This window comes from Crocodylus siamensis, chromosome 1, assembly GCF_052110815.1.
Source record: "Crocodylus siamensis isolate JL-2025a chromosome 1, ASM5211081v1, whole genome shotgun sequence".
In the NCBI taxonomy this organism is placed as follows: Eukaryota; Metazoa; Chordata; order Crocodylia; family Crocodylidae; genus Crocodylus; species Crocodylus siamensis.
The window spans coordinates 379,765,481-379,792,000 of record NC_143395.1 but is presented as its reverse complement, the minus strand read 5'-3'; the positions used below and the strand labels follow the sequence as shown (position 1 = coordinate 379,792,000).

At 46.3% G+C, this 26,520-nt stretch overlaps 1 protein-coding gene across 1 annotated transcript; it reads left to right on the top strand.

The window, feature by feature from the left end:
• Window positions 1-24,472, top strand: POMP (proteasome maturation protein). The gene is made up of 6 exons (XM_090028271.1): window positions 1-116; window positions 4,557-4,654; window positions 6,004-6,064; window positions 10,068-10,169; window positions 15,563-15,656; window positions 16,360-24,472. Exons 1-6 carry the CDS (start codon window positions 114-116, stop codon window positions 16,425-16,427), a joined length of 426 nt encoding a protein of 141 aa, XP_089884397.1. The 5' UTR covers window positions 1-113; the 3' UTR covers window positions 16,428-24,472.
• Window positions 24,473-26,520: the final 2,048 nt, after the last annotated feature.

Below are 26,520 nucleotides of genomic sequence, written 5' to 3'. Positions count from 1 at the left end.
GCGTTCCACTCCTTCCTTGCCTGGCTGGCGCGTCGTGTGACGCAGCACGTCGCGTGTGACGCAGTACGCCAGGTTGGGAGCGGACGTGCGGGCGGAAGCAACGTGTCGGCAAGATGGTGAGCGGGAGCGGGGGGCGCGGGGCGCGCGGGGCTGGGCGGCGGGGGAGGGTCGCGGTTGAGTTGGGCCGGGCCGGGCCGGGCCGGGCGGGAAGCAGGTAGGTGGTTGCGCTGCGCTGGGCCGGCCCTCCCTCAGTCGGGCAGGGCTAGGAGCGCAGTGCTGAGTCACGAAGGCGGTTTGTCCCTGCGGGGCGGGGGGCGATTAAACGGTCTGGCCCGTCATCCCCCGCCCCGCTCCTCTCCCCCGCTGCCAGGGGCCGGTGGCGCTTCGTCTCGAGGCGGATGGGCTCCGCCTTCACCTTCGCCTCTGGGCCCTGCCAGTGTCCGGAGCGTCGTGTCCCCCCCCCAGCAGCCTAGGAAGCACTTCTCAGCCAGGGTCTGAGGCAGCCTGGGATGCCCCAGGATCTTCTCAAGAGTGTTGCAGTGCCCTGCACTACTGCACCAGGCTCACAGGATCAACCCCATGCTAGACCTTCACTACGCCTGAAGAGGGGTGTTTGTGCCCAAAAGCTTGCAGAGAACACACTTTCCAACTTTTTAGTTAGTCTAATAAGAGGCATCACATCTACCCAAAGAGCCTGGTCTGCAGGGACAAAACTCTGCATGTTCCCATGGTGGGGAGTTCCTGTCCGGGCACTGTCCCACAGCAGTGCTGCTTTGGTATTTTTCAGTAGCAAAAGCAGAGTGAAAACGTAAGAGCTGGCATTTTGCAAGGGGGGCCATGAGTTTATACTGGGGGGATGCAAGCCTTAAAAGGTAGAGAACTACTGCCACAAGGAAACCAGGGGCCCGAGGGTAATGTCTGTGTCTTGCCACAGCCAGGACAGGGTGTTAAAATGTGCTCCAGGAATCCAAGGAAAAAGGTTTTGCCCCTTCTACAGAGGAAGGAGAAATCACCAGGCAAAGCTTGTGCCCCTATGACTATGAGAGAAAATTCTTTCCTGGTCCCAAGTAAGGCTCCTAAGTGGAAGAGTAAGTCTTTTTAACCAGGAACCTTTGTGGGGGGGACGTTAAGTCCCAGCAAGAATATTTGCAGGTTCCAGTCAGAATCAAGGCTTGACTGTGGGCAGCACCTGTTGCTTCTGAAGAACAACACACACGCCCCTCTGTAATGGGGGGGGGGGCGGGAAACATTCCTCCCTGGCCCCACATGGCAATCAGCAAAGCCCAGAAGCATGGGATAAGCAGACACCATGCCAAGTGATGGGTAACCAGGGGATGCATGCGCTACTCCCCATATCAAAAACCTGAAGTGGAGAGTCAGAATTCCCTTTTCTGTCATCCTATCTGCTCCATAAATTTGTTACAGCTCTTTAATTTTGTTTCATAACCATTGTGGTTGTAGAGCTGCTGTTTCATTCTGCTCCTGCTGAGCATGTCCATCTCCAATTTCCACCTGCCTTGGCCTGCAGAGCTCTCTTCCTGATCACTGAATGATGTTCTGGGAGGTCTCTGTTGGTGGTATAAGGGGATTTCTTGGACTTCCCAACACACTGAGTTTTTGTAGCATTACTTGACTCCAAGGTGTGGTAGTATAAGCCAAAACTTTTATAAGTTTCTGCTTATGCTTCATCTCTCTGGGCCTTGCAAAGTTTAGTTTTAAATGCTTCGTTTCGTTTCACATCAAGTGTAAGAATTCTCATGACAGATCAGACCAGGGTTTCTTTAGTTCGGTATTCTGGCTCCGACAGTGGCAATTTGCAAATGTCTTTAAAGAAAAGTATTAGAAATAGGCCACATGTGGAATTACCTGTCCCTGTCATTCCCTCCCAGTCACCAGCAACAAGTTACAACCCTAATTGTTATGTATAATAGCTCCTGTTGGACTGATCCTCCAGAAGTTGTCTAATCCCTTCTTCAACTTGATTATACTATTGGTCTTCACAACGTCCAGTAGCAATGATTTGCACATTAATTAGACATTGAGAAAGTTGCACAAGCTTCTGGAAGAGTTTGGGAATGCTAAACCAAGCCTATGGGCAGCAATGGAGTGGGCCCACCACTGGGAAAGATCAGACTACTTCTACAGTGTTTTATACCAACACCAAATGATATTCCTCCCTGGGCTCAACCTTGACAGAGAAGCATGGGTCAAGCTGAACAGAGTGAGATCTAGATACAGATGCTTCAAAACAACACTTCACAAGGTGAACATTTTGGACACCTCCCTGTGTGAATGCAGTGTCCAACAAACAACACAGCGCTTAAGCAAAAGCTGCAATCTTTACAAATGCCCAGATGGGGCAGATGGAATCAGCACGTGGAGTGATAACACCAGGCAGTGGCTCATAGATTTGGATATCTGACACCATACAAAAAAGAGACATTGAGAACAATAATACTTCCATGCACCTGTTTTAAGTGTGCTCCCTGATTAATTCCTTTGTGCTCCCATGCCTCTTGGTTCTAGTATTATGATGCCCGATAAAGAACAATTCCTGTTCACTTATTTATTAGATTTATGTCACCCTTTCCCACAAAGGCTCAGGGTGGCTTGCAGTAAGAGAATAAAATAACTTCTAAAATCAGTGAATGTGCAACTGAACAGATCAACTTATAATAGCAAGTAAAGCATCAAGAGAGAACAGAACCATCCCTTAACAATATCTAAGTCTAGTCCTGCTTTCTGTATACCTGGCAAAATAGGAAGATTTTACAGCAGTTCCGAAAGATGTCAAGGCTGGGGCTCTGTCAGGCCATAAGGTGAGGCGGGCATGTTTTTGCCAAACAAATATGATGCATTCATGGCATTTGCAGGAAATTGCTCTTAGTTGACCATAGGGTTTGGGATGAGGCATAAAAGGAAGAAGGTGATACCTTGGGTATCCAGGGCCCAGACTTTTTAGGGCCTTAAAAGTGGAAGCAAGCTCTTTGAATTGTACCTAGAAATCTCAGGAAACCATTACATTTATTGGAGACCTGCCATTGTGCACTCCTGCAGCCCCCCATCAAAAGGCATGCCACCATGTGCTGCACCAGCTGTCGCTTCCAGATGTTCATCAAGGGCAGCCTTGTGTAGAGTGCATTGCAGTAGTCTAGTCTCAAGGTTACAAAAGCGCAGCTAAGTGGCCAGATCTGAATCTGAAAAATGGGTCACAGCCTTCTCAGCAGATGGAGCCAGTAAAAGGCATTGCTACCTGTCACTGCCACCACCTTATTCCATAACTTCATTGTTTTGTAGACCTCTCTCATATCCCCATTCATCTTCTCCATTCCAACCTGAAGTATCTCTGCTTTTTAAGTCCCTCCGTCTATGGCAACTATTCCAGATTCTTCATCTTTTATTATAGCCTTTTTTCTGTATCTTTTCCAGTTTTACTGCACCCTTTTTGAGAGAGGTGATCAGAAGTCAACACGGTACTCAAAAATGTGGGCATATCATGACTAGATATGTCATTTCTTCCTCTTCAGTTTTATTTACTGAATTCTATTCTGTTTCTCCTCATAATTCCCTTAATATTGTACAGTCTAGTGAACAGTGCTGTTGTTTTTATACATGTTTTGATCAAAAAGTTCTAAGACTTGATGTTTGGGGTATCGTTCATCAGGAGTTTGTACCAAGTGGTCAAACAATCAATCAGGCCTTTTATAAAGAGGTTTTGATTCAACTGAGGGATGAAGTTAAAAGAAACTGCTGTGAGCTACTTGAAAATGATAGATGGTTTCTGCACCATGACAATGCTCCTTCACATGCTGCGGTCTCCATTCAAGAATTTTTGGCTGAAAAAAACATTCCTGTGATACCGCACCCTTCGTATTCACCTGACCTTGCCCCATGTGATTTTTTTTTTTTTTTTTTTTTTTTTTTTTCTGTTCCCAAAAATCAAAATGAAGCTGAAAGGAAGGAGATTTGATGACATTCCAACCATCCATAAGAATGTGAAAGTGGAACTCAAAAAACTCACAGCTGAAGACTTCCAGCATTGCTTCCGAAAGTGGCAGGAACGTTGGGACAAGTGCATATCATCTGGGAGAAGATTACTTCGAAGGGGACAGCTCATAAAAATGTTGTTTGTACACTATTTTTTAAAATAAAGGCTAAGTCTTAGAACTTTTTGATCACCCCTCATATTTGTATTACTTTAGTGCCCAGAAATTTCATTCAGCAGCCACCCCATAAGTAGGCATTATATGTACATATAGTAAAAGACAGCAGCTGTTCTTGTTGAGAATAAACAGAAAAGCATAGTGGATAAGGTGTTACCATTATTGCATTATTCCAAGAGGCTTAAGCACCTTACGCTTAATCAAGTGGAACTAAAATCTTAAAGCAGTCCTGCAACATAAGGCTGGTACACATGTAGCTTCAAAGATCCATTGACTAACTTGGCAGATATATTGGCCCTCATACCAAAAATCAATTAAAATTTAAGTTGTTTGAGGTACTTTAAATGAGGTGTAATTTGTTAAGGTGACCCTCGCTTTTTTTTTTTGTTTCAGAATTCCAGAGGATCTGGATCTCAGCTGAAGGACAGTATCCCAATTGCTGAGTTTTCAGCAAGTGGACCGTTTGGAGGTCATGATATTCTGCGCAGAGGGTATGCTTTACTGTCTTGTTAGTATCTTGTCCAATAATAAGTTTAAATCAAAGGACATATGACCAGGGTTTGAATTACCGGGGGGGAGGGGGGGCCTCAGAGGGGCTAAGCCCCCCCCCGCCCCCGAAAAAACGGGAGCCTCTCCCCAGTAGCTGGGCAGAAACTGCTGTTTAGCGTTGGGGAAAAGTGGGCCCTCCCCACGTTGTTGCTGCCGGGTGCTTTTTGCTGCAGATGCCCAGAGCATGCTCCCAGACTGCCTTGTGGCTTCTGTCCATTGCCACCACCTCCAACCCCCAAAGAGTCAAAGTATAATTCAAAGACTGCATATGATATTTTCTTCCTGCATACTATGCGCATGTTATTTCTGAATAGAAATTTCTTGGTAAACATAGTTTGTCAGAAGTTACTTTTGGTGAATCGTACAGTGGTGGGGGGACTTCAAGGAGTATCCAGTTCAACCCTCTGCATGTATGCAGGAATGCTGTTCCTAAGTCATCCCTGCCCAATGGTTATCCACCCTCATCTTGAAAACTTCCAGTAAAAGGAGGTTTTCTGTGACTTCTGTGGACAGTCTTTCTCATTTTCTCACTGTTTTAACAGTACAGTTGTCCTGCATAAAGCTTGAATTTCCTGTTTAAACATTATGCTCACAAGTTAATGTTATCAGGCCTGTTATTAATCATCTGTCTAAGGATATGAGCAACTGAACAAAGCTTTAATTATCTTCCCTTTTCTCATGCATCCAAAAAGCGCAAGCTCACCAGTCATAACAAATAAAGTGGACAATGGTGCGTGTTCTTCTAATAGTGACCCAACTACTATTAATAACGTGATTCAAAAGTCTTATCCTTTCACTTTGTCATATTGTGTATAAAACAGGTTGCCAAAACTGTGTGCATACAATTTTTGTAATAATAATATAATTCTAAAACAAATATAAGTATGTTTGGAATGTAACGTTCATGTCATATAGGTACAGAAGAAAATCTTAAGTTTGCATGCTATCCAGACTGAAATAATTTAGTCAGAGTGATTGCAACATCAAAGCATATGCTGTGTAGATCTGTGAAGTCCAAAGGCAGCCATTCAAGTTAGATATGTCCATTTGTGAACGGAGTCAGTGACTGCTGCTGTGTTGAGTTTTAATTAGGGGAGGAAAAGTGGACTGAAGTTTTTATACATATTTTATTGTTATGATTTTCCTGTAATTTTAGTTCTTGTGTTGCTACACCATTGAGGAAGATGCTAATTTTCAAATTACTTTTTCACCACAGCCACCAAGTTTATATCTGGAATTAATCAGAATACAGATTAGAAAATTGTGACATTACATTTTGTTTTATTTTTAGGTTTACAAGCGTGAAAAATGAACTGTTGCCCAGCCATCCTTTGGAATTGTCAGAAAAAAATGTAAGTGTGGCAATGACTTTAATTACTTTTTATTTATATTTAGTATCACTGATGATAAAATTGAATTTCAGGCCATTGTTATTGCTAATTTCTTGACCTCTACAGTTTCAGTACATCATTCATATATGGGCAGGCTTCTAGTATGAAGGACAATAAAATGCATAGTAACTGTATCATTTCATTATAATTAATGCCATTATCATTCAGCTTTAAAATTGTTTGTTTTTGGAGGGGTAATCTTTAAAACCTACATTTTTCCTGCTGTCTGTATCTTAAACCTTACTTTAAGTAGAAAACAGTTGGCAAATAACAGTAATTTTTTTAAAGGTTGTTGTTACTGGTCTTCTACTAAAAATAGACCATTTTGTTGTGTTTTGAGAGGAATAGTTTTTCTCTTCATTTATATTCCTGCATGCTTGTGGTTGAAATGTTTTTGGTTTTAACATTGGTGTACTTCTACCAGTAGACTGTTGCCATGGACATTGTAGTTTATGAAATAGAAAACAGATAACAGAATTTGGGGAAAATATTATTGCTATCTTCTATTATGGATTGTGCAGCTCTTATCAATACATCAGTGCAAAACTCAGAGCCAAAACTAAACCACTCTAATTTTGAAAACTTTAAAATCATTTTATTTGTATTTTGTAGTATTATTTAGTCCATCAAAACTTATTTTATTCTCAGAAACCAGTATCTACCTAAGTGGGTTTGCGGAGTATACTTCATGTTGTCAGTTAATTCCAAGAGCACCTACTGAAAGTCTAGACTCTAGATAAGTGATTTTCAGTCTGAGTACTGTGAAACCTTAGGGTGCTCCAGATCTTTTGAAGGGTGCAATGAAGTGTGAGGAGCTAAGCCAGGTGTGAAAAAATAATCAAGGATATAAGCACTGCAATATGTAAATTAATTTTTGAAATTGAGTGGCACTCCATTCACAAAAGTTATGGAGGCCTTGAATCCAATGAGGGGTGGGTACCCCATGTCCAAAAAGGTTGAGAACCACCGCTGTAGATGAAGAGTTCTCAACGTTTATGGGAGGGGCAAAATACTGCTTGTGGGCTGGATCTGCTGCCCAACTGACAGGATACGGCCTCTGGGCCAGATTTGACCCCAGCTAGCTGAATCCAGACTGTGGATGCCCCCATAGTACTCTAGGGCAGTCCACGCCATGCTTCCACCAGCCCAGGCCCCAGCCAGCATGCACAGTTTCCAGGAGGACTTCCTGGTGCAGCTGCAATCGCCTAGGTGCTGCTCTGCTCCCCTTACTTCTAGCTATGGCTCCTACTTCTGGTCCCGCCCTCATTATGCCACTCTAAGCAAAGGGACAGGGGAGCTTCAGCTGGATGCATCCTGCCTTGGCGCACACAGTTCTGACTCCAGCTCCTGATGCCTTCCATCTGCTCTACCCGCCTGGAGCAAGGAGCAGCCATTTGCAAGCTGGTGGAAGATGGCTGGGGCAGTAGCTGCCCAGTTAAAGCTTCAATATCTGCATCAATGACCTGGAAGATGGTATAGAATGTACACCCAGCAGGTTTGCAGGTGGCACCAACTTGGGGGGAGTAGTAGCTACGCTGGAGGGTGGACCTAGGATTTGGAGTGACCTAGACAAATTGGAGGACTGGGACAAAAGAAATCTTGTGAGGTTCAACAAACAGTCCCCTGCACTGCTACAACCTGGGGACTGACTGGCTGGGCAGCAGCTCTGCAGAACAATAAGCTGAATATGAGCCAACAGTGTGACCTTCTTGCAAAGCAGGGAAATGGCATACTGGGCTGCATTGGTTGGTGTATTGTCAGCAGGTCAAGGGAAGTGATTATTCAGCACTTGTGAGGCCAAATCTGGACTACTGTGTTCAGTCTTGGGCCCACCCAGTACAGAAAGGCTGTGGACCAATTGGAGAGAGTCCAGTGGAGGGCAACAACAATGGTGAAGGGGCTGGGGGACATGACTTCTGAGGAGAGGCTGAGGATAGTGGGCTTATTTAGTCTGGAAAAGAGGAGACTGAGAGGAAATTTAATAGCAGCCTTCAACTACCTAAAAGCATGTTTGAAAGAGGATGGAGCTAGACTGCAGCAAGGGAGGTTTAGGTTAGAAATTAGGAAGAATTCTCTCACTAGGAGGGTAGTAAAACACTGGAACAGGTTACCCAGAGAGGTTATGGATCCTCCATCCTTGGTATGGACCCTCCATCCTTGGATGTTTTTGAGACTCAGCTAGACAAAGCTTTGGCTGGGATGATCAAATTGAGGATGGGCCTGCTTTGAGCTGGGGTTGGACTACTTGATCTCCTGAGGTCCCTCCCTGTGCTATCATAGAAAATCATTTTCTATCATAGAAAATCATAGAAAATCATTTTTCTATGATTCCTTCCTTGCCCACCCAGAATGGCAAAACAGGGGTAGGAGAAGGTGATATTGCTGGTGGAGGTGAGGGAAGAAGAGCAGTACCCAGTTGGCTGTGTACATGCCAGGAACAGCCCCACTGGAAGCTATGTGTAGGCCAGGGCTGGGGTTGAGCTGGTGGGTGCAGGCAGGAGCATGGCATGGGCTGTGCCAAGCAGAACGCTGCCGGGGCAGCTGCGTACTCTCGGAGCTCTGTTGCATATGCCCCTTCCCCCCGTCCCCCTTCATCCCCTTCTTCTCCTTACTCCCAGCTGGCTTCTGGGACCTAGCACCCGGGCTGCTCCTTCATATATACACGCACACACACCCTGTACATATACCCTCTAACGGCAGGGGCATGCAGGGAGTGGATCACAGTTTGGCCCAAACCCTGGAATTGAGCTGTCACCACCCAGCGAACTGGCCCTATGATCCCGACCTTATCTGCCCCAAAACACTGTTCCCCACCTAGTTAAAGCCCCATAGGGAGTTTGGGTGAGTTGGTGGAGGGGTGTGGGTTACTGACCTGGCCTGTGACAGGTCATCAAACTATATGTGACCCTTGTGCCCAGATAATCCCCATCCTTGCTTTATAGGCCCAAAGCACTCCTCCACAACTATTCTGAATTTAGTAGTAAATTCTTCATATGTGAGCAGAAGGCACTCCTCCTTTTCCCTGCAGAAGAGAGATTTGCACCCCTGCCTTTGCCTGAATGCATGGATCCCAGGAGGTACTCCTTGCCCCCTGGGAAGCACTGGGGTAAGGGGAGCACTTGCTGTATTCTGGCTGTGGTGGTCATATTGCTGGTCTGGGCTCTTAGACGGGTCAGCAGGACCAGTTTCATGACTGCCGGTCCCATCAGGTTGGGCTGCCATGGGCTATCCCGTACCTGCTGCAGCCACTTCCAACTCCAGCCTTGCATAGTGTCTCCTAGAAATAAGTGTGGCAGGGCATCATCCTTAAAAGGATCTCATAGCACTTCAATTGAGAATCTTATCTAGATTAAGCATTTACTTTTCTGAATTATATGGTGAAAAAAGTGTATAACATATATTTAAGAGAAATAATGCCTAGTTTCTGGGGCCCTATAAACTTCTAGTGCTGGATTTAGGAGAGAACTTGTCAACTGATTCGTTTTTTTTAAAACAATGGTCAAAAAAGGACATGAATTGTGTGTCAGTTTCTAAGGCCTGCTTTGGCTTTTCATTTTAAATCTAGTGACCTAGCTTTTCTATTTCTTGCTTGGATATTGCTAATATTGCTAATATTTTTATTAACACTTGCTTGGAACTGAATAGTTTTGAATACAGATCAATACATGTCTATACTACTAGGTGGAGTCAAATGTATTCTGACAAAAATAACACAACAGGTAGGGTTGACATACTTGACTTATGACTAGACTAGTGAGATTTGCTTTCTCACTTAAAAGAAAATATGTTAATGTTTGGGTATTTTTCATGTACACCAAGATGTTGGTAAGCAATATCTGTTTTCTGTATTTCCACTTTTTGGTGATTTGTTTCGTTGGCATGTTCACTGAAAAACAATTTTAGAAATACTTTTTCTGTCACTGTTTTTGAAGACATCTCTCTCAAAAAAGTCTTCTCATTATAGTTTCAACTGAATGAGGATAAAATGAATTTTGCAACCCTGAGAAATATTCAAGGACTTCATGCACCTTTAAAGCTGCAAATGGAATTCAAAGCAGTGAAACAGGTAGGCCGTTTTTAGTTACTTTGGGAAAATAAATTGCTTCAGTTAACTTCACTATCTGGAAAAGGGTTCTTTTAGAAGCATCTGTTTACTTCAAAATATGTTGGATAGCTGCTTAAAGCAAACTCTTAACATGGCTCTTTCAGTAATTCAATTGCATTTTAATACTTTACATCTTAGAAACTTTCAGAGTTGCTGCTTCAGTTAACACCAGGTAAAGTAGGCGTGAGCAGTTTAACACTGGGTGTTCTCCCTTTCTGCAGAATTTAGCAGAGCCACAGGAATGCAGTATTGGTTCCTAAAAACAATACTCTTTGTCTTGCTTTCTATGCAAAACTTTTGAACTTCATAGGAAGGGAATCCCTGCTCTTGCAGATGAGAGGAATTTGTTGGACTGGAAAGAGAAAGGAAGACGTCAAGATTACAAATTCTCTGCCCCTCTTCCTTTCAACATTTTCTGATATAGTGATCTGCCAGCTGGAGGAGCTCCAGGCCACAGTCCAGAGACTGCGTGCCATCAGGGACTGCGAGCAGGAGAGAGACTCCTACTGCCAGGCCCTTCTCCCCCGGGAGCCACAGGGGAGAGCTCCGTCTCTCTCCATGACTAAGGAGGACTCTGGGACCTCCCGCTCTGCCCAGTCAGGGGCATGGACCAAGGTGGTCAAGGGCCCCAAGGCCCACCGCACCAAGGCCCCTCCCTCGCCGGAGCTTAGCAACAGGTTCGCACCTCTTGCAGCCCCGGCAGAGCCTGCTTAGTTGCCGGCTCCCACAGGCAACCCAGGCTCGACCGCAGCTACTGCCCCCACTCTCCCCAAGACAAAGCGAAAGGTGTTTGTTGTGGGAGACTCCATCCTGCGGGGCACTGAGGGGGCAATCTGCCACCCCGACCCCTTAGCCCAGGAAGTCTGCTGCTTCCCGGGGGCCCGCATCCAAGACATTGCGGAGAGGATCCCGCAGCTCCTCCGGCCCACAGACCACTACCCCATGCTCCTTATTCACGTGGGCACCAATGACACGGCTCGCAGCACCCCCAGCCAGGTCATGAGGCGCTACAGGGAGTTGGGAGCAGGGCTTAGGGGTCTGGGAGCTCAGGTGGTGTTTTCGTCCATCCTCCCAGTCTCGGGCTATGGGCTGAGGAGGGAGAGGAGGATCCATGCAGTGAACCAAAGACTGTGGAGCTGGTGTCACCGGGAAGGCTTTGGCTTCCATGACCACAGCCCGCTCTTTGGCGAGAGAGGCAGCGAGCTGCTGGGAAGAGATGGCCTCCACCTCTCTCCCCTGGGGAGGAGGCTCTTCTCAGCCAGGCTGGCTGACCTGCTCCACCGGGCTTTAAACTAAGCCTGCTGCGGGATGGGGGAAAAATGCCACTGCTGGCCCGCTGAGCGACCCTTGCAAAGCCAGCAGACCAAGGGACTTAAGGGAGCCCACCCCTGCCCCAGCCCTGGCACAATCTGTGGGCAAGGCAAGAGCCCCCAAGGGCACACTTGCCTGCCTGTACACTAATGCCAGGAGCCTGGGCAACAAGCAGGACGAGCTTGTCCTCCTGCTCAGTGCAAAGAATTATGATGTCATTGGGATAACGGAGACCTGGTGGGACTCCACCCATGACTGGACCACGGGTATAGAGGGCTATACCCTGTACAGGAGGGATCGTGTTGACAAAAGGGGCGGGGGTGCAGCTCTCTATGTGAAGGAAAGCTACATGTCCCTGCAAGCTGATGTTGGTGACCGGCATGGACAGCTAGAGACCCTCTGGGTAAAAATTCGTGGGGAATACGGCACAGGGGACAGAACGGTGGGAGTCTACTACAGACCTCCCACTCAAAGTCCTGAGCTTGACCAGGAGTTTGCCCGGGAACTGACTGAGGCCACTTGCTCCAGGACCTTGGTTGTCATGAGTGACTTCAATTACCCGGACATCTCGTGGGAAGATCACTCAGCAAAATCCGAGCGGTTGCAAAGCTTTCTCTCATGCGTGGATGACCTCTATCTGACTCAAGAAGTCTATGGGCCAACGAGAGGCAAAGCGCTGCTCGACCTGGTACTGGCTATGGGGGACGACCTAATCGGCGACCTAGTGATCGATGGGAAGCTGGGTGACAGTGACCACGAGCTGATCACCTTCACCATCCGCCGTAAAGCTGGCAAGTCAGTCAGCAACACAGAAGTCCTTGACTTCAGAAAAGCCGACTTTGACAAGTTCAAGAGGCTAGTCAGTCAGGCCCTTAGGGACCATGACCCCAGGGAGATGGGAGTTCAAGAAGAGTGGTTGCTTCTCAAGGAAGCGATCCTCAATGCACAAGCTAAATCTATCCCAACACGGAGGAAAGGCAGCAAGAAGGCACAGCACCCCCCTGGCTCTCCAGGGACCCAGCGGACCTCCTGTGGCTAAAAAGGAAAGCCTACAAAGGATGGAGAATGGGATTCACCTCCAAGGAGGATTACTCCACGCTGGTCCGGTCCTGCAGGGAGCAAACCAGGAAAGCCAAAGCTGCAACTGAACTCCAACTAGCTTCAGGCATCAAGGACAACAAAAAGTCCTTTTTCAGATACGTGGGGAGCCGGAGGAAAAGCAAGGGCAACGTTGGGCCCCTGCTAAACCAGATGGGGCAACTGACAACTGATGCCCAGGAAAAAGCCAACCTATTAAATAGGTACTTTGTGTCAGTCTTTCATCAGTCACATGGGATGCCCATGCCTGCTATGGGACAGGGAAATCTGGGTGAGGGGGATCCCCTACCCTCCATAAATGCTGACCTCGTGAAGGAACACCTTGAGAAGCTGGATACCTTCAAGTCAGCCGGCCCTGACAATCTGCACCCCAGGGTACTCAAGGAGCTGGCGAGCGTCATAGCCCAGCCCCTGGCACGGATCTTTGAAAACTCCTGGCACTCCGCTGTAGTGCCTGAAGACTGGAAGAAGGCCAATGTGGTGCCGATCTACAAGAAAGGGAGGAGAGTGAATCCGGCTAACTACAGGCCCATTAGCCTGACTTCTATCCTGGGGAAGATCCTAGAAAAGTTTATTAAGGAGGCCATTCTTGAGGGACTGGCCCAGGATAACATTCTAAGGGATAGCCAGCACGGGTTTGTTGTGGGTAGGTCTTGTTTGACCAATCTCATTTCCTTCTATGACCAGGTGACCTATCATCTGGACAAGGGAGAAGAGGTTGATGTCATATATCTTGACTTCAGAAAAGCTTTTGATCTGGTATCCCATGATCACCTCTTGGCCAAACTGGCCAGTTGTGGCCTTGGCTCCACCACGATCGACTGGCTGGGAAATTGGCTCCGTGGTCGGACCCAGAGGGTTGTGATTGATGGCAGTCACTCATCGTGGTGCCCTGTGACCAGTGGGGTCCCTCAAGGCTCTGTCGTGGGACCCATACTGTTCAACGTCTTCATTAATGATGTGGACATTGGAGTCAGGAGTGGACTGGCCAAGTTCATCGATGACACCAAACTTTGGGGCAAAGCATCCATGCCAGAGGACAGGCGGGTGATCCAGGCTGACCTGGACAAGCTCAGCAAATGGGCAGATGAGAACCTCATGGTGTTTAACACCGAAAAATGCAAGGTTTTCCACCTTGGGAGGAAAAACCTGCAGCACCCTTATAGGCTCGGCAGTGCTACGTTGGTTAGCACTACAGAAGAAAAAGACTTGGGGGTCATCATTGACCACAAGATGAACATGAGCCTGCAATGCTGCGGCTAGTAAAGCGACCAAAACGCTGGCTTGCATCCATAGATGCTTCTCGAGCAAATCCCGGGACGTCATTCTCCCCTTGTACTCGGCTTTGGTGAGGCCGCAGCTGGAGTACTGCGTCCAGTTTTGGGTTCCACAATTCAAAAAGGATGTGGAGAAGCTTGAGAGAGTCCAGAGGAGAGCCACGCGCATGATCAGAGATCAGGAAAACAGATCTTTATGATGACAGGCTGAGAGCCATGGGACTCTTTAGCCTGGAAAACCGTAGGCTCAGGGGTGATCTGATGGCCACCTATAAGTTTATCAGGGGTGACCACCAGGATCTGGGGGAACGTTTGTTCACCAGAGCGCCCCAATGGATGACGAGGTCAAACGGTCACAAACTCCTGCAAGACCGTTTCAGGCTGGACATAAGGAAGAATTTCTTTACTGTCCAAGCCCCCAAGGTCTGGAACAGTCTGCCAGCAGAGCTGGTTCAAGCACCTACATTGAACACCTTCAAGAGTAAATTGGATGCTTATCTTGCTGGGGTCCTATGACCCCAGCTAACTTCCTGCCCTTTGGGCAGGGGGCTGGACTCGATCTCCCGAGGTCCCTTCCAGCCCTAATGTCTATGAAATCTATGAAATCATCAGGGAACCTGGTTTTCCCTGATTAAAAAATTGCAAATTCTCTGCTAACTTCAAAATCAGTGATTTATAATTTAAAAGCCCCCAACAACCCTCCAGTCCCCCACCACCCCAGGCTTGGATGCACAGACATACGCGGCGCCCCCCCCCCCCAGCAGGTAGGTGTATGTTGGGGGGAAGGGGTGGGGCAGGTGAAGCAGGGTAGGGTTCGGCTCAAGAAAGGCTTGGGTGGGAGGATGTCTGTGTGCCGTACTGCCACTGCCCTGTGATCCTGGCTCCAATCCTGCCTTTCCATCCTGCCCCCCAACACCATTCCCTCCACCTGCAGCCCATCCCACCCCCCAGCTGAGTTCACCCTGCTTGTGGGGGTCCAGGCCACTTAGAGAGTTTTGGTGAGCTGTTATGGGTGGGAGGCAGGTGTGCTGATCTGGCCTGCAACAGCGCACCCTAACTCCCTAAATGGTCCTCTAGCCCAAATAATTTCCCACCACTGCTCTAGCCAGGAACCTCTGTGGCTTAAAGCCCCAGCAGAGCATTGGCACAGCCTAGTCACAATGCCCAGCCTTGGCTGTGCTAACACCCAGGGACCCGGAATACTGTGAGAAATGTATACAATATAAAATTGTAGCATAGCTGTTGACATGGTTTTTTAAATTTCTGATTATTGAGTTAAAAAAAAAATGTTGGAAATAAACTAGCTAGTCAGATATTGAAAATTAACTTGCTGATTGTTGATCTGAACTCTTTACTCAAGGGAAAGAGACTTTGCAGAGCTTTTTACGCATTTTTGGAAGGAAAGTGAATATCTTTTTTAATTCAACTGAAATTTAAAACTGTTTGTGCTACATGTGCATTCTCTTGTCATCTTGTGCCTTGAACAGGAGGTGATTTGTAACTAATCTTGAGATATATTTATGCAAACTAGAATATCTCAGTAGTTATGTCCATTGTAGCTGTCATTTCCCACAGAACACGTTATTTTAGCTGTTTGTTTTTGAGAATTTCGTCTTGGGGATATATGCGGGAAACTTCACAAACTGTGACTTACTGTCTCTTTCACAGGTGCAACGTCTTCCATTTCTTCATAGTTCAAACATTGCACTGGATACCCTTAGAGGAAATGATGAATGCATTGGTTTTGAGGATATTCTTAATGGTAAATATACTTTCAAGGGTTTTGCTAGGAGTCCCAATATTATCAGGGGAAAAATGAGATTTGGATGGTCAAGATCTCTGTATGTATGCAAGGGAATGGAAGTTTATAAACACATTTTATTTTTCTTTTAGTCCAGGATTTTAAAGAGGAGGGATAAACTTGATGGGGATATGTGCTTTTGAGAGTTCTTTCCTTACATGTGGAGCAAGGATGTGTGGGGTATTGGTAATATATCTCTGCTAACCCTTATTTTAATAGTATTAAAAGGCTATTTAATGCACTGTTAAAAGCTTTTTCTTGGAAGAGTGTCTCTTATCCTCCAGCACTTTGACAATGAAGCCTCGCCATCACTGGAAGAGCATTAGATAGGAATTAGTGAAGAGACCAAATCAATCTTGTGCACACAGGGGCATATTAGGACAGAATGTATTGTTCCCTATGCACATGTTCCTACTACATTAGCTGATCTGAAATAGGGTCAGCCTGCTCTTTTCTTCATAATTTCAGTCTGTGTAGTCCCCAGTGAAAGGCCCTGTACCTCATGGTTTGGCATACTCTTCTGGATAATCATGGGGTGTCTGTTCATATGAACATATACTTCTTGAGGGAAATATTCATCTTGCATGGGGAAGTTGCTTTTCAAAGTTTTACTAGCTTAGTAAAATATTAAGTCTTTCTTGTTCTCTTTTTTTTTTTTTTTCAGACCCATCACAAAGTGAAGTTATGGGAGAGCCACATACAATGATGGAATATAAGCTTGGTTTATTGTAACACAAACCTAATCTCCATCTACTGTTCATAAAGGTGTTTCTTGTATGTGTCTTTTACTATATCGAAGGTTCAGCTATACAGCTTTAAAATGACTCTGACAGATTTTGTTAACGTAGCCATGGATATCTCTTGCCTTCCTTGATAAAAAGGCACATTAAACTTTTAAATATCTACTATGAATGGTTTTGTCCTTGGTTGTCAATAATAGAAATGTCCCATAACTGGATAGTTAAATTTACATCTCTTTGTAGATTACTCAGGATGATAGCTACATAGCTTTTGAAATATGTGTGTATACAAGATATCCCAAAATACATGTGCATTTTAGTGGCAGTAATCAGTTACAAAATGTTGAATGGATGTTCTTGCAAAAGACCTTTTTTGTTTCTGAAAATTTTCCATAATCTTTTTCTAAGCACTGAATAAATATTTGCTATAAATGCTGTGGCTTTCCAAAATATGTTCAGTCACAAATAAGATGTCTTTGGCCCCAAAATGCATCCTATTAATTCATTCCCTTGTAGGGCAATAACTTCAGTTAACTTGCCGACAGACAGAAGAAACCTGTCGCAAACATTCTTTCTCCACCAGCTAATGTGGGTGGCTCTTCACTAGAGGAGAGCTGTACATGAAATAGATTCATAGATTGTAAGGTTGGAAGGGACAGTCCCCTGCACCAGGCAGGAAAAATGACAGGTGGGGTCAGGTGACCCCAGCAAGATGACTGTCCAGTCTCCTCTTGAAGATTTCCAGGGTAGGCAATTGCACCACTTCTGGAGGGAGCTTATTCCATAGTCTGGATGCCCTGATCAAAGTTTTTTTCCTAATGTTGAGCCTGAATCAATCTTCCAGAAGTTTGTAGCCATTACTCCTAGTTTTCCCCAAGGGTGCCCTGGTGAACAGTTGTTCACTGAACCCCTGATGTACTCCCCTGATATAGCGGTAAGCTGCTACCAAGTCCCCTCTCAGCCTTTTCTCTTTCAGGCTGAAGAGTCCCAAGTCCCTCAGCCTTTTCTTGTATTGCATGTCATGCAAGCCTCTAATCATATGGGTGGCCCTTCTCTGGACTCTCAAGTTTTACCATGTCCTTGTTAAAGTGCAGTGCCCAAAACTGGATGCAGTATTCCAGTTAGGGTCTCACGAGTGCCAAGTAGAGTGAAAGAATCACCTTGGTCTTCTTTGAGATGCATTGCTTGATGCATGCCAGAGTATTATTTGCCCTGCTGGCAACAGTCGCACTGCTGGTTCATATTCATGCTGTGTTTTATTATTACCCCCAGGTCTCTTTCATTCGTAGTGCTGGTCAGGTTGGCATTGCCAAGCCTGTAGTTGTGCAAGGGATTGTTTATCTCCAGGTGGAGCACTTAACATTTCTCAACGTTGAACTTTATCTGGTTCTGACTCGCCCAACTTGTTAGCCCATCTAGATCCGCCTGAATCTGTAGCTTATCTTCAAGCGTGACCACTCTTCCCCATAAGTTGATGTCATCTGTGAACCTGGCCAGTGAGGTCTTCATCCGGTCATCCAAATCATTGGTAAAGATGTTGAAAAGTAGAGGATCGTGCGCCGACCCCTGCAGGACACTGCTGCCCACTTCTTGCCAGGATGACACAGATCCTTTCATTAGGACTCTCTGGGCCCTACCCCACATGCAGCTTCATACCCACTTAACTGTCTTGCAGTTAAGCCCACTGTCTTCCAATTTTCTCACAAGAACATCGTGGGATGCCAGATCAAAGGTTCTTTTGGAAATCAAGGTATACAATATCCACCACTTCTCTCTTATCCAGGTGACAAGTTAGCTGATTGTAAAAGGAGATGAGGTTGGCAAGATGAGACCTGCCTGCAACCAAAGCCGTGCTGGCTGTCATTCGGAATCCTCTCTTCTGCAAGCCTATCGCACATAGACTCCTTAATAAATTTTTCCAGGATTTTCCCTGGGATAGAAGTTAGGCTAACAGGCCTATAGTTACCCAGGACCTCCTTCCTCCCCTTCTTGAAGATGGATGCAACATTGGCCCTCTTCCAGTCCTCAGGGACCTCTCTGGAGCACCACAAGTTTTGGAACAGTTTTGCCAGGGGCTCTGCAATGACGTCAGCCAGCTCCTTCAGTACCCTCAGATAGAGTTTATCCAGTCCTGCTGACATCTATGTCTAATTTCTTTAACTGATTATACACCAGTTCTATGGTTACAGTAGAAAAGCAGTAATTTCTGCCCTGCTCATTCTGTACCTTATCCAGTATGACTTTCCCTGTGGCTTAGTGAAATAGTCATTCAGGAGTTCAGTTTTCTCCTGAGTGTCAGTAACCAGCTGTCCTGAGTTGTTGACCAGTGGCACCAAACTCCTATTTGCTTTCCTCTTGTTTCCTATGTAATTAAAGAAGGACTTTTTGTTGTTCTTGATTCCCATTGCTAATCTAAGTTCAGTTGGTACCTTAGCCTTTCTAATTTGTTCCCTACAAATGTGGCTTGTTGTTGTATAGTCCTTCTTGGGGCCTGTCCCCAGCTTCCATTGTTTGTATGCCTCTTTTTTTCTTTCCAAGGAGGACCATGGTTTCACTGTTTAGCTAGGAGGGCTTCCTATCCCTTCTGCTACACTTTCTCCACATGGGAATGGACTTCCTTTGTGCTTCAAGGATTGTGTCCTAAAGGAATGACCACTCTTCATGCACACCTTTTGCTCTCCATCCTGGGTCCTGCAGCACTTGCCTTGCTAGTGACCTAAGCTTGTTGAAATTTGCATTTTTGAAGTCCAAGTCTTCAATCCTGCTATCAGATTTGTCTGCCTTGCGACAGCCAGTGAATGTGATGGTTTTGTGGTCTCTGTCGCCCAGGCTACCCTCTATTTTTAAGTCTGTCACCAAGTTGTCTCCTTTGGCCAGGACCAAGTCTAAGAGAGCATTACCTCTGGTTGGCCCTTGCACCTCCTGAGCCAGGAAGACCTCTTCAATGCAGGTCAGGAAGGAACGCGACCTGTCCGACTTGAACGAGCATTTCTCCCAGGAGATGTCTGGATAATTGAAGTCCCCCATGATGACAATATGGAAGCAGACTGCTCCATGGGAAGAGAGTTGAAGATCAGAATTTGGGATCACATAGATGCCTAAGAATAGAATCCTGCAGGAGCAGTCTCACTAGACTCCATAACTATGGGATTGTACTGTGGCACACCTGGGAGTGGTATTCCTGCTTATGTGGAAACTTGAAATAACTGCTTAATAACAGTTAAAGAGTAGGCCTGTGTGAAGTGGCTAGTATTCGCTTTGGATAAAGCCGATTCAGGGGACAGTGATTCGATTCAGTGAGTCAAATCACTGTCCTGATTCGTTTCATCTGAATCTTCGAATCAGCCAGGCCAGGTCCATCCCCCACCCCTCTCCCAGCCCGCCAATGGCTGCCACAGCTCCCAGCACTTAAAGTCCTGACTCGCTGGGTACTGCCAGGCGGGAGGTGAACCTCACTGCCCCATGCTGCAGGGGGGGCACTGCACGAGCCCCTGACCCCCCCCCCCCCCCCGCTCCCTCAGCCCCCCTACAGGTGCCTCACGTAGGCCAGCTCTGGCCTCTTAAGGAAAAAAAAAAAACATGAAAAAAAACTCCAGGACTCACCACTTTTGCTGGTGGGGGGGAATGATCCATGCATGAGGCCCCAAAGTCCCAAGGATGCACCAGAAGCAGTGAATCCTGGGGCTTTTCTTGTTTTTTGTTTTTTCTTAAAGGGCCAGAGCTGGCTGGGGTGGGACATCTGTGGGGAGGCTGAGGGAGCTGGGGGGGGGGGTAGGCAGAACCTCCCCATGCAGCATTGGGCAGTGGGGGGCAGCAAGGATCCCCCCCACCTGGCAGCACCCAGTGAGCACGGGGCTTTTCTTTAAAGTACTGAGCTGGGGTGGACAGAGGCAGCCATGGGGCTGCTGGGGGAGCGGGGGGGTGCTGTGGGAGCGGGGGGGTTGGGTCCTCCCATGACTTCCCCCAGCCCACGTGCCCTGTCCCTAGTACTTAGCAGCTCCAAGTCAGCTGCAGCTCCCTCTTTTCTGAAGATTCGGAGAGCTTTGAATAGATTCAGACCTTTAAATTGGTCCCCTGATTCGATTCAGAGATTCAGCCACCGAATCGGGCTGAATCTCCTCAGAATCAAATCACCACCCAAAGGTTTGCACAGCTTATTAAAGAGTAAGAAAATACACAAACATCTTAAATTTTATGTAAATGTGCAACTTACACATACTACTGCAGCAAAAACATTAAAATAGAAATTACTACCTTGGTGTAAGAATGCAAATCATCTTACAGGAGGACTACAAAAGCAATCATAAAATAGGAGGCAACAGCTATATACACATATATCTTTTACAAATGAATAGTTAAATGACAGGTGTCTTGTGTATGCTTCAAGGGGAGGATTTTACTAAATTACAGAGGTTGTTAGGGCTGATGTTGAATAGTTTTTATATAGGACATTGTATTAGATAATCCCAGGCAGTTTAGAACACAGGTTTCCCTTGCTTTATGTTGGTTCTGTATATTCAAATTCGCTCTTATGTGATGACCCTTTTTATACCAATAATTCATTATATGCGAGGTAAATTAACTCTTCCGTGATCAGTGTGGTGGAAGCCTGCAGTCAGCTGCTTTGTGCGATGTGTTGTGGGAATCATGCACCAAAATGTAGTCTCCTGTATGCATCTGTGCTCCACACTTGTTGTCTGTGACATGTTTGTGTTGTTGCCATCCCCATTAGGATAGTGCCCTGTACTTGTGTGTACTGTCTGCTGTTGGTGAGTACCAAAATTGTCTTGTAAAAGTGGTAGAAATGAGTCTGGGGGGTCAGTACAGTCGAGGTCTTGGAATGTATCCCTATTTGTTACATTGTAAAGTGGGTTCCCTTAATGCAAATTCAAGTTACATTCCATTTTCCAAGAACGTATGTACAGCATAAAACAAGGGAAACCTGTAATACAGTCTGCTATGCTTAAAGTGGTCAAATTATATTAAGAACAGTTAAGACTGCAACCAGTCTGAGTTTTATACATTGCTGCATTTTATAAGCTAGATCCTATTTTAAGCATTATGCTTATGTATTTAAACTTTTGTTTAAAAAATCTCTCTGGTACTTGTGCTTTTAATTGAAACCTGCCAAAATGAGCAACATATAATTAGTACAAGGATATTTGCTTGCATCTACAAACAGCCCAGTGTAATACAGCTGATCTGCATCCATTCAGCAGATTTAGGTGTTGATATAAGGAGGAGCACGATGCTGAGAACTTAAATGTATGTGTTTGCTATTTCACTGCAGGTCGTTTTAGCAGAAACATCATACAAGCTTAGTTCTCAAACCCAAAATGTCTTCTGTTTCCATCTGTATGGCAAAAGCCACCACAGTTCCAGGAATAAAAGCTAGAGGAATTTTTTTTGGTGCAGTTCTGCATTTTAATACGTCTTGTAGCAATTTAAAAACATGAAGGACAGCACCACAGAAGGGATACTTCAGTGACTCCACTGGTCAGTTTCATATTGAGGTTAAATCATTTGCAGATCGAAAGCTTTTTAACCAAAGTTGTGGAATTTTCAGCCTGTTTCACTGGAATTCTTGAAATCGGGGTCTGGCTATAAAAAGTAGGTCAGGTTTGCTATATGGCCTTATAGTTTATTTTTGCTCCAGTGCAGTTGTAGTGAATGAATGAGTGAACATGAAGATGTAGGCCTCCTCACTTTTATTCTTGAATTATCTTGCATTTGGGCAGCCATGACCAGGATATGTACAGCAAATATCTAGACCAGTTATTGCTTTAGAAGCTGTTAGATTTCACTGTAGGATTTTCATATAAAGGAAAGGAGTAGATGAAATAACTGGAATCATGTGGAATGTAGTATTGGTATTGGTACTGTTCACTAGGGTTTATAGTTCTCTGGGCTGACCAGTGTGTGTGGCCTGCACAAAATCAGACTTTGGGAATAAGAGTTTGCCCTCAGGGTAACATGTAGTACAGGGGTGGGCAAAATACAGCCCATGGGCCAGATCTGGCCTCCTAAATTTTACCTGGCCTGCAACTATTACTTTGAAGAACTATATCTGGCCCATAGCTGTGCCCTGGTTTTCAGTGCCTCTCACTTTTTTCTCCCTTCCTGATGGCAGCTAGCAGCAGCAGCCACTCCACTCCTTTCCCCTGCTGGCCCACCCTGTCCCACCATCCGGCCTCCAGTGTAGGTTCCAAGGTGGGGGCCGTTGAGCTCATGGCTAGGCTTTTGCCTGGTGAGGCTGTCTGCACACCACTCAGACCCTGCATGGGTGAATTGAAGGTCAGGTAAGGTCCTTCCTGCTGGTGGGGGAGGAGGTGCAAGGGGAAGAGGGCCAGGAGCAGCAGGCTCTGGGCTCTGCCAGGCCAGGGCCTGGTACAGGTGTGGGCACTGGTGCCACAATGTGTTCCTGCATGCCACTTCTGGCTGCACCACATGGAAGCAGTTGGTGTGGCTCCTGCCTGACCCCAAGCCCCCAGCACACGGCTAATCTAACAAATAAAGTGCGGAATAAACCCAGGAATAAAGTGTGGCACCAGCCGAACCATGTACCAGGAAATGAAGATGGGGAATGGGTGCAGGGAAAAAGGGGAAATGGCATGATACTGGCCTGGCCAGGTCCAGACAACCTGTAACTCTATGCCCCTTTCTCCTTGCACCCCTCATGACTCCCCAGCATATGGCCAGGCTGGACCAGTGCCACGCTGTAGTCCCATGTGCCACTTCAGGTCGCATGGGTGCAGCTGGCACAGCTCCTGCCCAACTCAGCCATGTACACTTGGGTTGGGGTAGCAGGTGCAGGTAGAAGGGAGCTGAGAGCCGCTGGCCATCCAGGCCTGTGCTGCACTGTTTCCTCACCTCCCTATGCACCCCTCCTTCCTCCTGCCCAACCACATGGCTGGGTTGGGCAGGAGCTACACCTGCTGCCCCAGCGTGACCCAAGCTGGCTTGCAGGAATACAGTGCAGCACCAGCCCAACGGCACTCGGGGTGTGGGAAGGGGTTCATGGAGAAGCGGGAAATAAAGGTCAGGTTCCCCAAACCATTGTTCTCTCTGCCCAGGGGTGGGCCACTTAAGCAGTTTGGGTGAGCTGTTGTGGGAGAGTGGGGTGCTGACCTGGCCTGCAACAGCTCACCCAAACTCCCTCAGTGGCCCACCAGCCCAAATAATTGCCTACCCTTGATGTAGAAGGATCCTGGACTGCCATCAGATCTAGTGGGAACAACTTAAAGATGTAAAAGGGAACTTGAGTTTTCTGGGGTGCTGGTGCTTCCCCAGGTCCCTTATGGAGTAGTAAGATCCCTGGAGCTGTGAATTAGGAGGAAAAGGTCTTGTCCTCTTAGTTACAGTTGCTGATGCAACACAACTTCCCTAGTCCAACAAATTTATTTTGGCCACCCACCCCATATTCCACACCCTCCTGATAGCTTGTCCATTCTACTAGATCAGAGAAGTACCATTACATCTTAAAATGTGGCAAAACTAACAGTTGGGAAGAAGAAAATACACAATCCATTATCCTGACTATAGCTGGACCCCACAGTTCCCCTTTCATATTTTATTTATAACAAATTGTACATTATAGCATAAACTGATCAGCAGATGAGCTAAGCTTGCTCTGTTGCCACTCTAAAATTAATTGGCATGTTGTTCAATTTTTCACATAGACTACAAAAATGTTATTCCAAAATGCTGTTTCATTTTTAATAGGTGTTCTGCATTTAATCTGATACATAATTATTTAAGCAGCCCGTACTATAGTGTAATATTCTGGCTGCAAAATATGTGCAGTGTGTTGTGAACTCAGATGCCTTTGTTAATATTACTGTTACTTCAGTAGCTGGTTTGTGGATGGTTATTTGTCAAAAGTATAAGGTATGGAAACTAAAAGACCAAGTTAATTTTTGTTCTATTTGTCTCTATCAAAAAGGTATTTGCATTTATGCATAAAAATATTTTATTTATCAAGTAGATCAGTTACTACAAATAATCTAAAGCTTTATTAAAAACGAATAGTGCAATGTTTCTTGGAGTCCTCAACTCATTTGCCATCCCATTGTACACTCTCTCTCGCACATGTGCGCGTGCACATACACACAGAAAGGAATCGTACAGCTTGGCTTTATCTCGTACTTATTTAGTTCTGAATGAGGTATTCATCAAAAATAGTTTGCAACTCCGTATATAGGTTATACAATACAGGCACTGTAAAATCAAGATGTACAAGCTATCCTTCCCCCTATGTGTGAAAATTCTCATTTGGACCAACAATGCCACTGCAGAATTGAGTTTCCTATGCTAATAAGAGTGCACTGCCAGGGATGCTGCAAGTGTTACTGGAACATGGGAAATGAATAAAAGCACAGTTGTCTGTCTTTGAATTACTCTATTTCTGTCTGGAAAAAGTAATGTCTAAAAGTGCTGCATAACCAATACACACTTTAAAAAAAAAAAAAAAGAAAGAAAGAAAAGAGAAGTTTTTATCCTGCAAAGTTTACAGCCTAGCGCAATGGTTTCATAATTGATAGGGTTGGAAGGCACCTGAGCAGATCATCAAGTCTGACCCCCTGCCATGATAGGAAAAAGTATTGGAGTCAAACAACCCCAGCAAGGTGTACATCTAGCCTTGTCTTAAAGACTCCCGAAGTAGGAGCCAGCGCCACTTCTCTTGGAAGTTGGTTCCAGATCCTAGCTGCCCTGACTGTGAAGTAGCGCCTCCTGATGTCTAGTCTGAATCTACTCTCTGCCAGCTTGTGACCATTATTTGTAGTCACTCCTGGTAGCGCTCAGGGGAACAGGGACTCCCCCAGTGCCTGCTGGTCCCCTCTATTTTGTAACAGGCCACTAGATTCCCTCCTCAGCCTTCTCTTATGGAGGCTGAACAGGTTCAGGTCCCTGAGCCTCTCCTCATAGGGCCTGCCCTGCTGCCCCCTGATCATGCAGGTGGCCCTCCTCTGGACCCTCTCCATGTTGTCCACATCCCTCTTGAAGTGGGGTGCCCAGAACTGGACGCAATACTCCAGCTGTGACCTGACCAGTGCCGCATAGAGAGGGAGGATCACTTCCTTGGACCTGCTTGCGATGCATCTGTGGATGCATGACAAGGTGCGGTTGGCCTTCCTGACTGCCTCCCCACACTGCCGGCCCATGTTCATCTTGGCATCAGTGATGACTCCAAGATCCTCTTCTGCCTCTGCACTGACGAGAAAGGAGTTCCCAGCTTGTAGGTACGGTGCTGGTTCTTCCTCCCCAGGTGCAGCACCTTGCACTTGTCAGTGTTGAAACCCATCCTGTTCTCATCCGCCCACCCTTGTAACCTGTCTAGGTCCAATTGCAGCCTATTCCTCCCTTCTAGTGTGCCCACATCCCCCCACATCTTAGTGTCATCAGCAGATTTGAACAGGGTGCTTTTTACCCCCTCATGCAAGTCACTGATGAAGATGTTGAACAGTGTGGGCCTGAGGACCGAGCCCTGGGGGACCCCCACTGCCCACGTCCTTCCAGGTCAAAAATGACCCATCCACCACCACTCTGGGTGCAGCCCTCCAGCCAGTTGGCGACCTATTTGACTGTGTAGGTGTCGACACCACAGTCCCCCAGTTTCTTAACGAGATCAGGGTGAGAGACAGTGTCGAAGGCCTTCCAAAAGTCCAGAAAGACTATATCCACTGCTGCCCCTGCATCTAAGGATTTGGTGACCTGGTCATAGAAGGCCACCAGGTTGGTCTGACAGGACCTGCCGCTAACGAACCCGTGTTGATTGCCCCTAAGCATAACTTCCCCCACTGGCCCCTCGTGGACATGAGCCAGGATAATTCTCTCAAAAAGCTTCCCCAGGATCAAGATAAGACTAACTGGCCTATAGTTTCCTGGCTCCTCCTTCCTCCCTTTTTTGAAGATGGGAACCATGTTGGCCCTCTTCCAGTCCTCTGGCACCACACCAGAGCACCAAAAGTGCTTGTAAAGCTGTGCCAGGAGTCCTGCAATGACCTCAGCCAATTCCCTCAGCACTCTGGGGTGGAGATCGTCCGGACCACCTGATTTAAATACATCCAATCCCTCCAGAAGTTCCC

Bases quoted from the DNA above. Each gene is read 5' to 3' on its own strand.
- POMP (XM_090028271.1), top strand. The intron at 6,065-10,067 runs GTAAGTGTGGCA...TTCTCATTATAG, and splicing joins TGGAATTGTCAGAAAAAAAT to TTTCAACTGAATGAGGATAA. The intron at 15,657-16,359 runs GTAAATATACTT...TTTTTTTTTCAG, and splicing joins TTTTGAGGATATTCTTAATG to ACCCATCACAAAGTGAAGTT.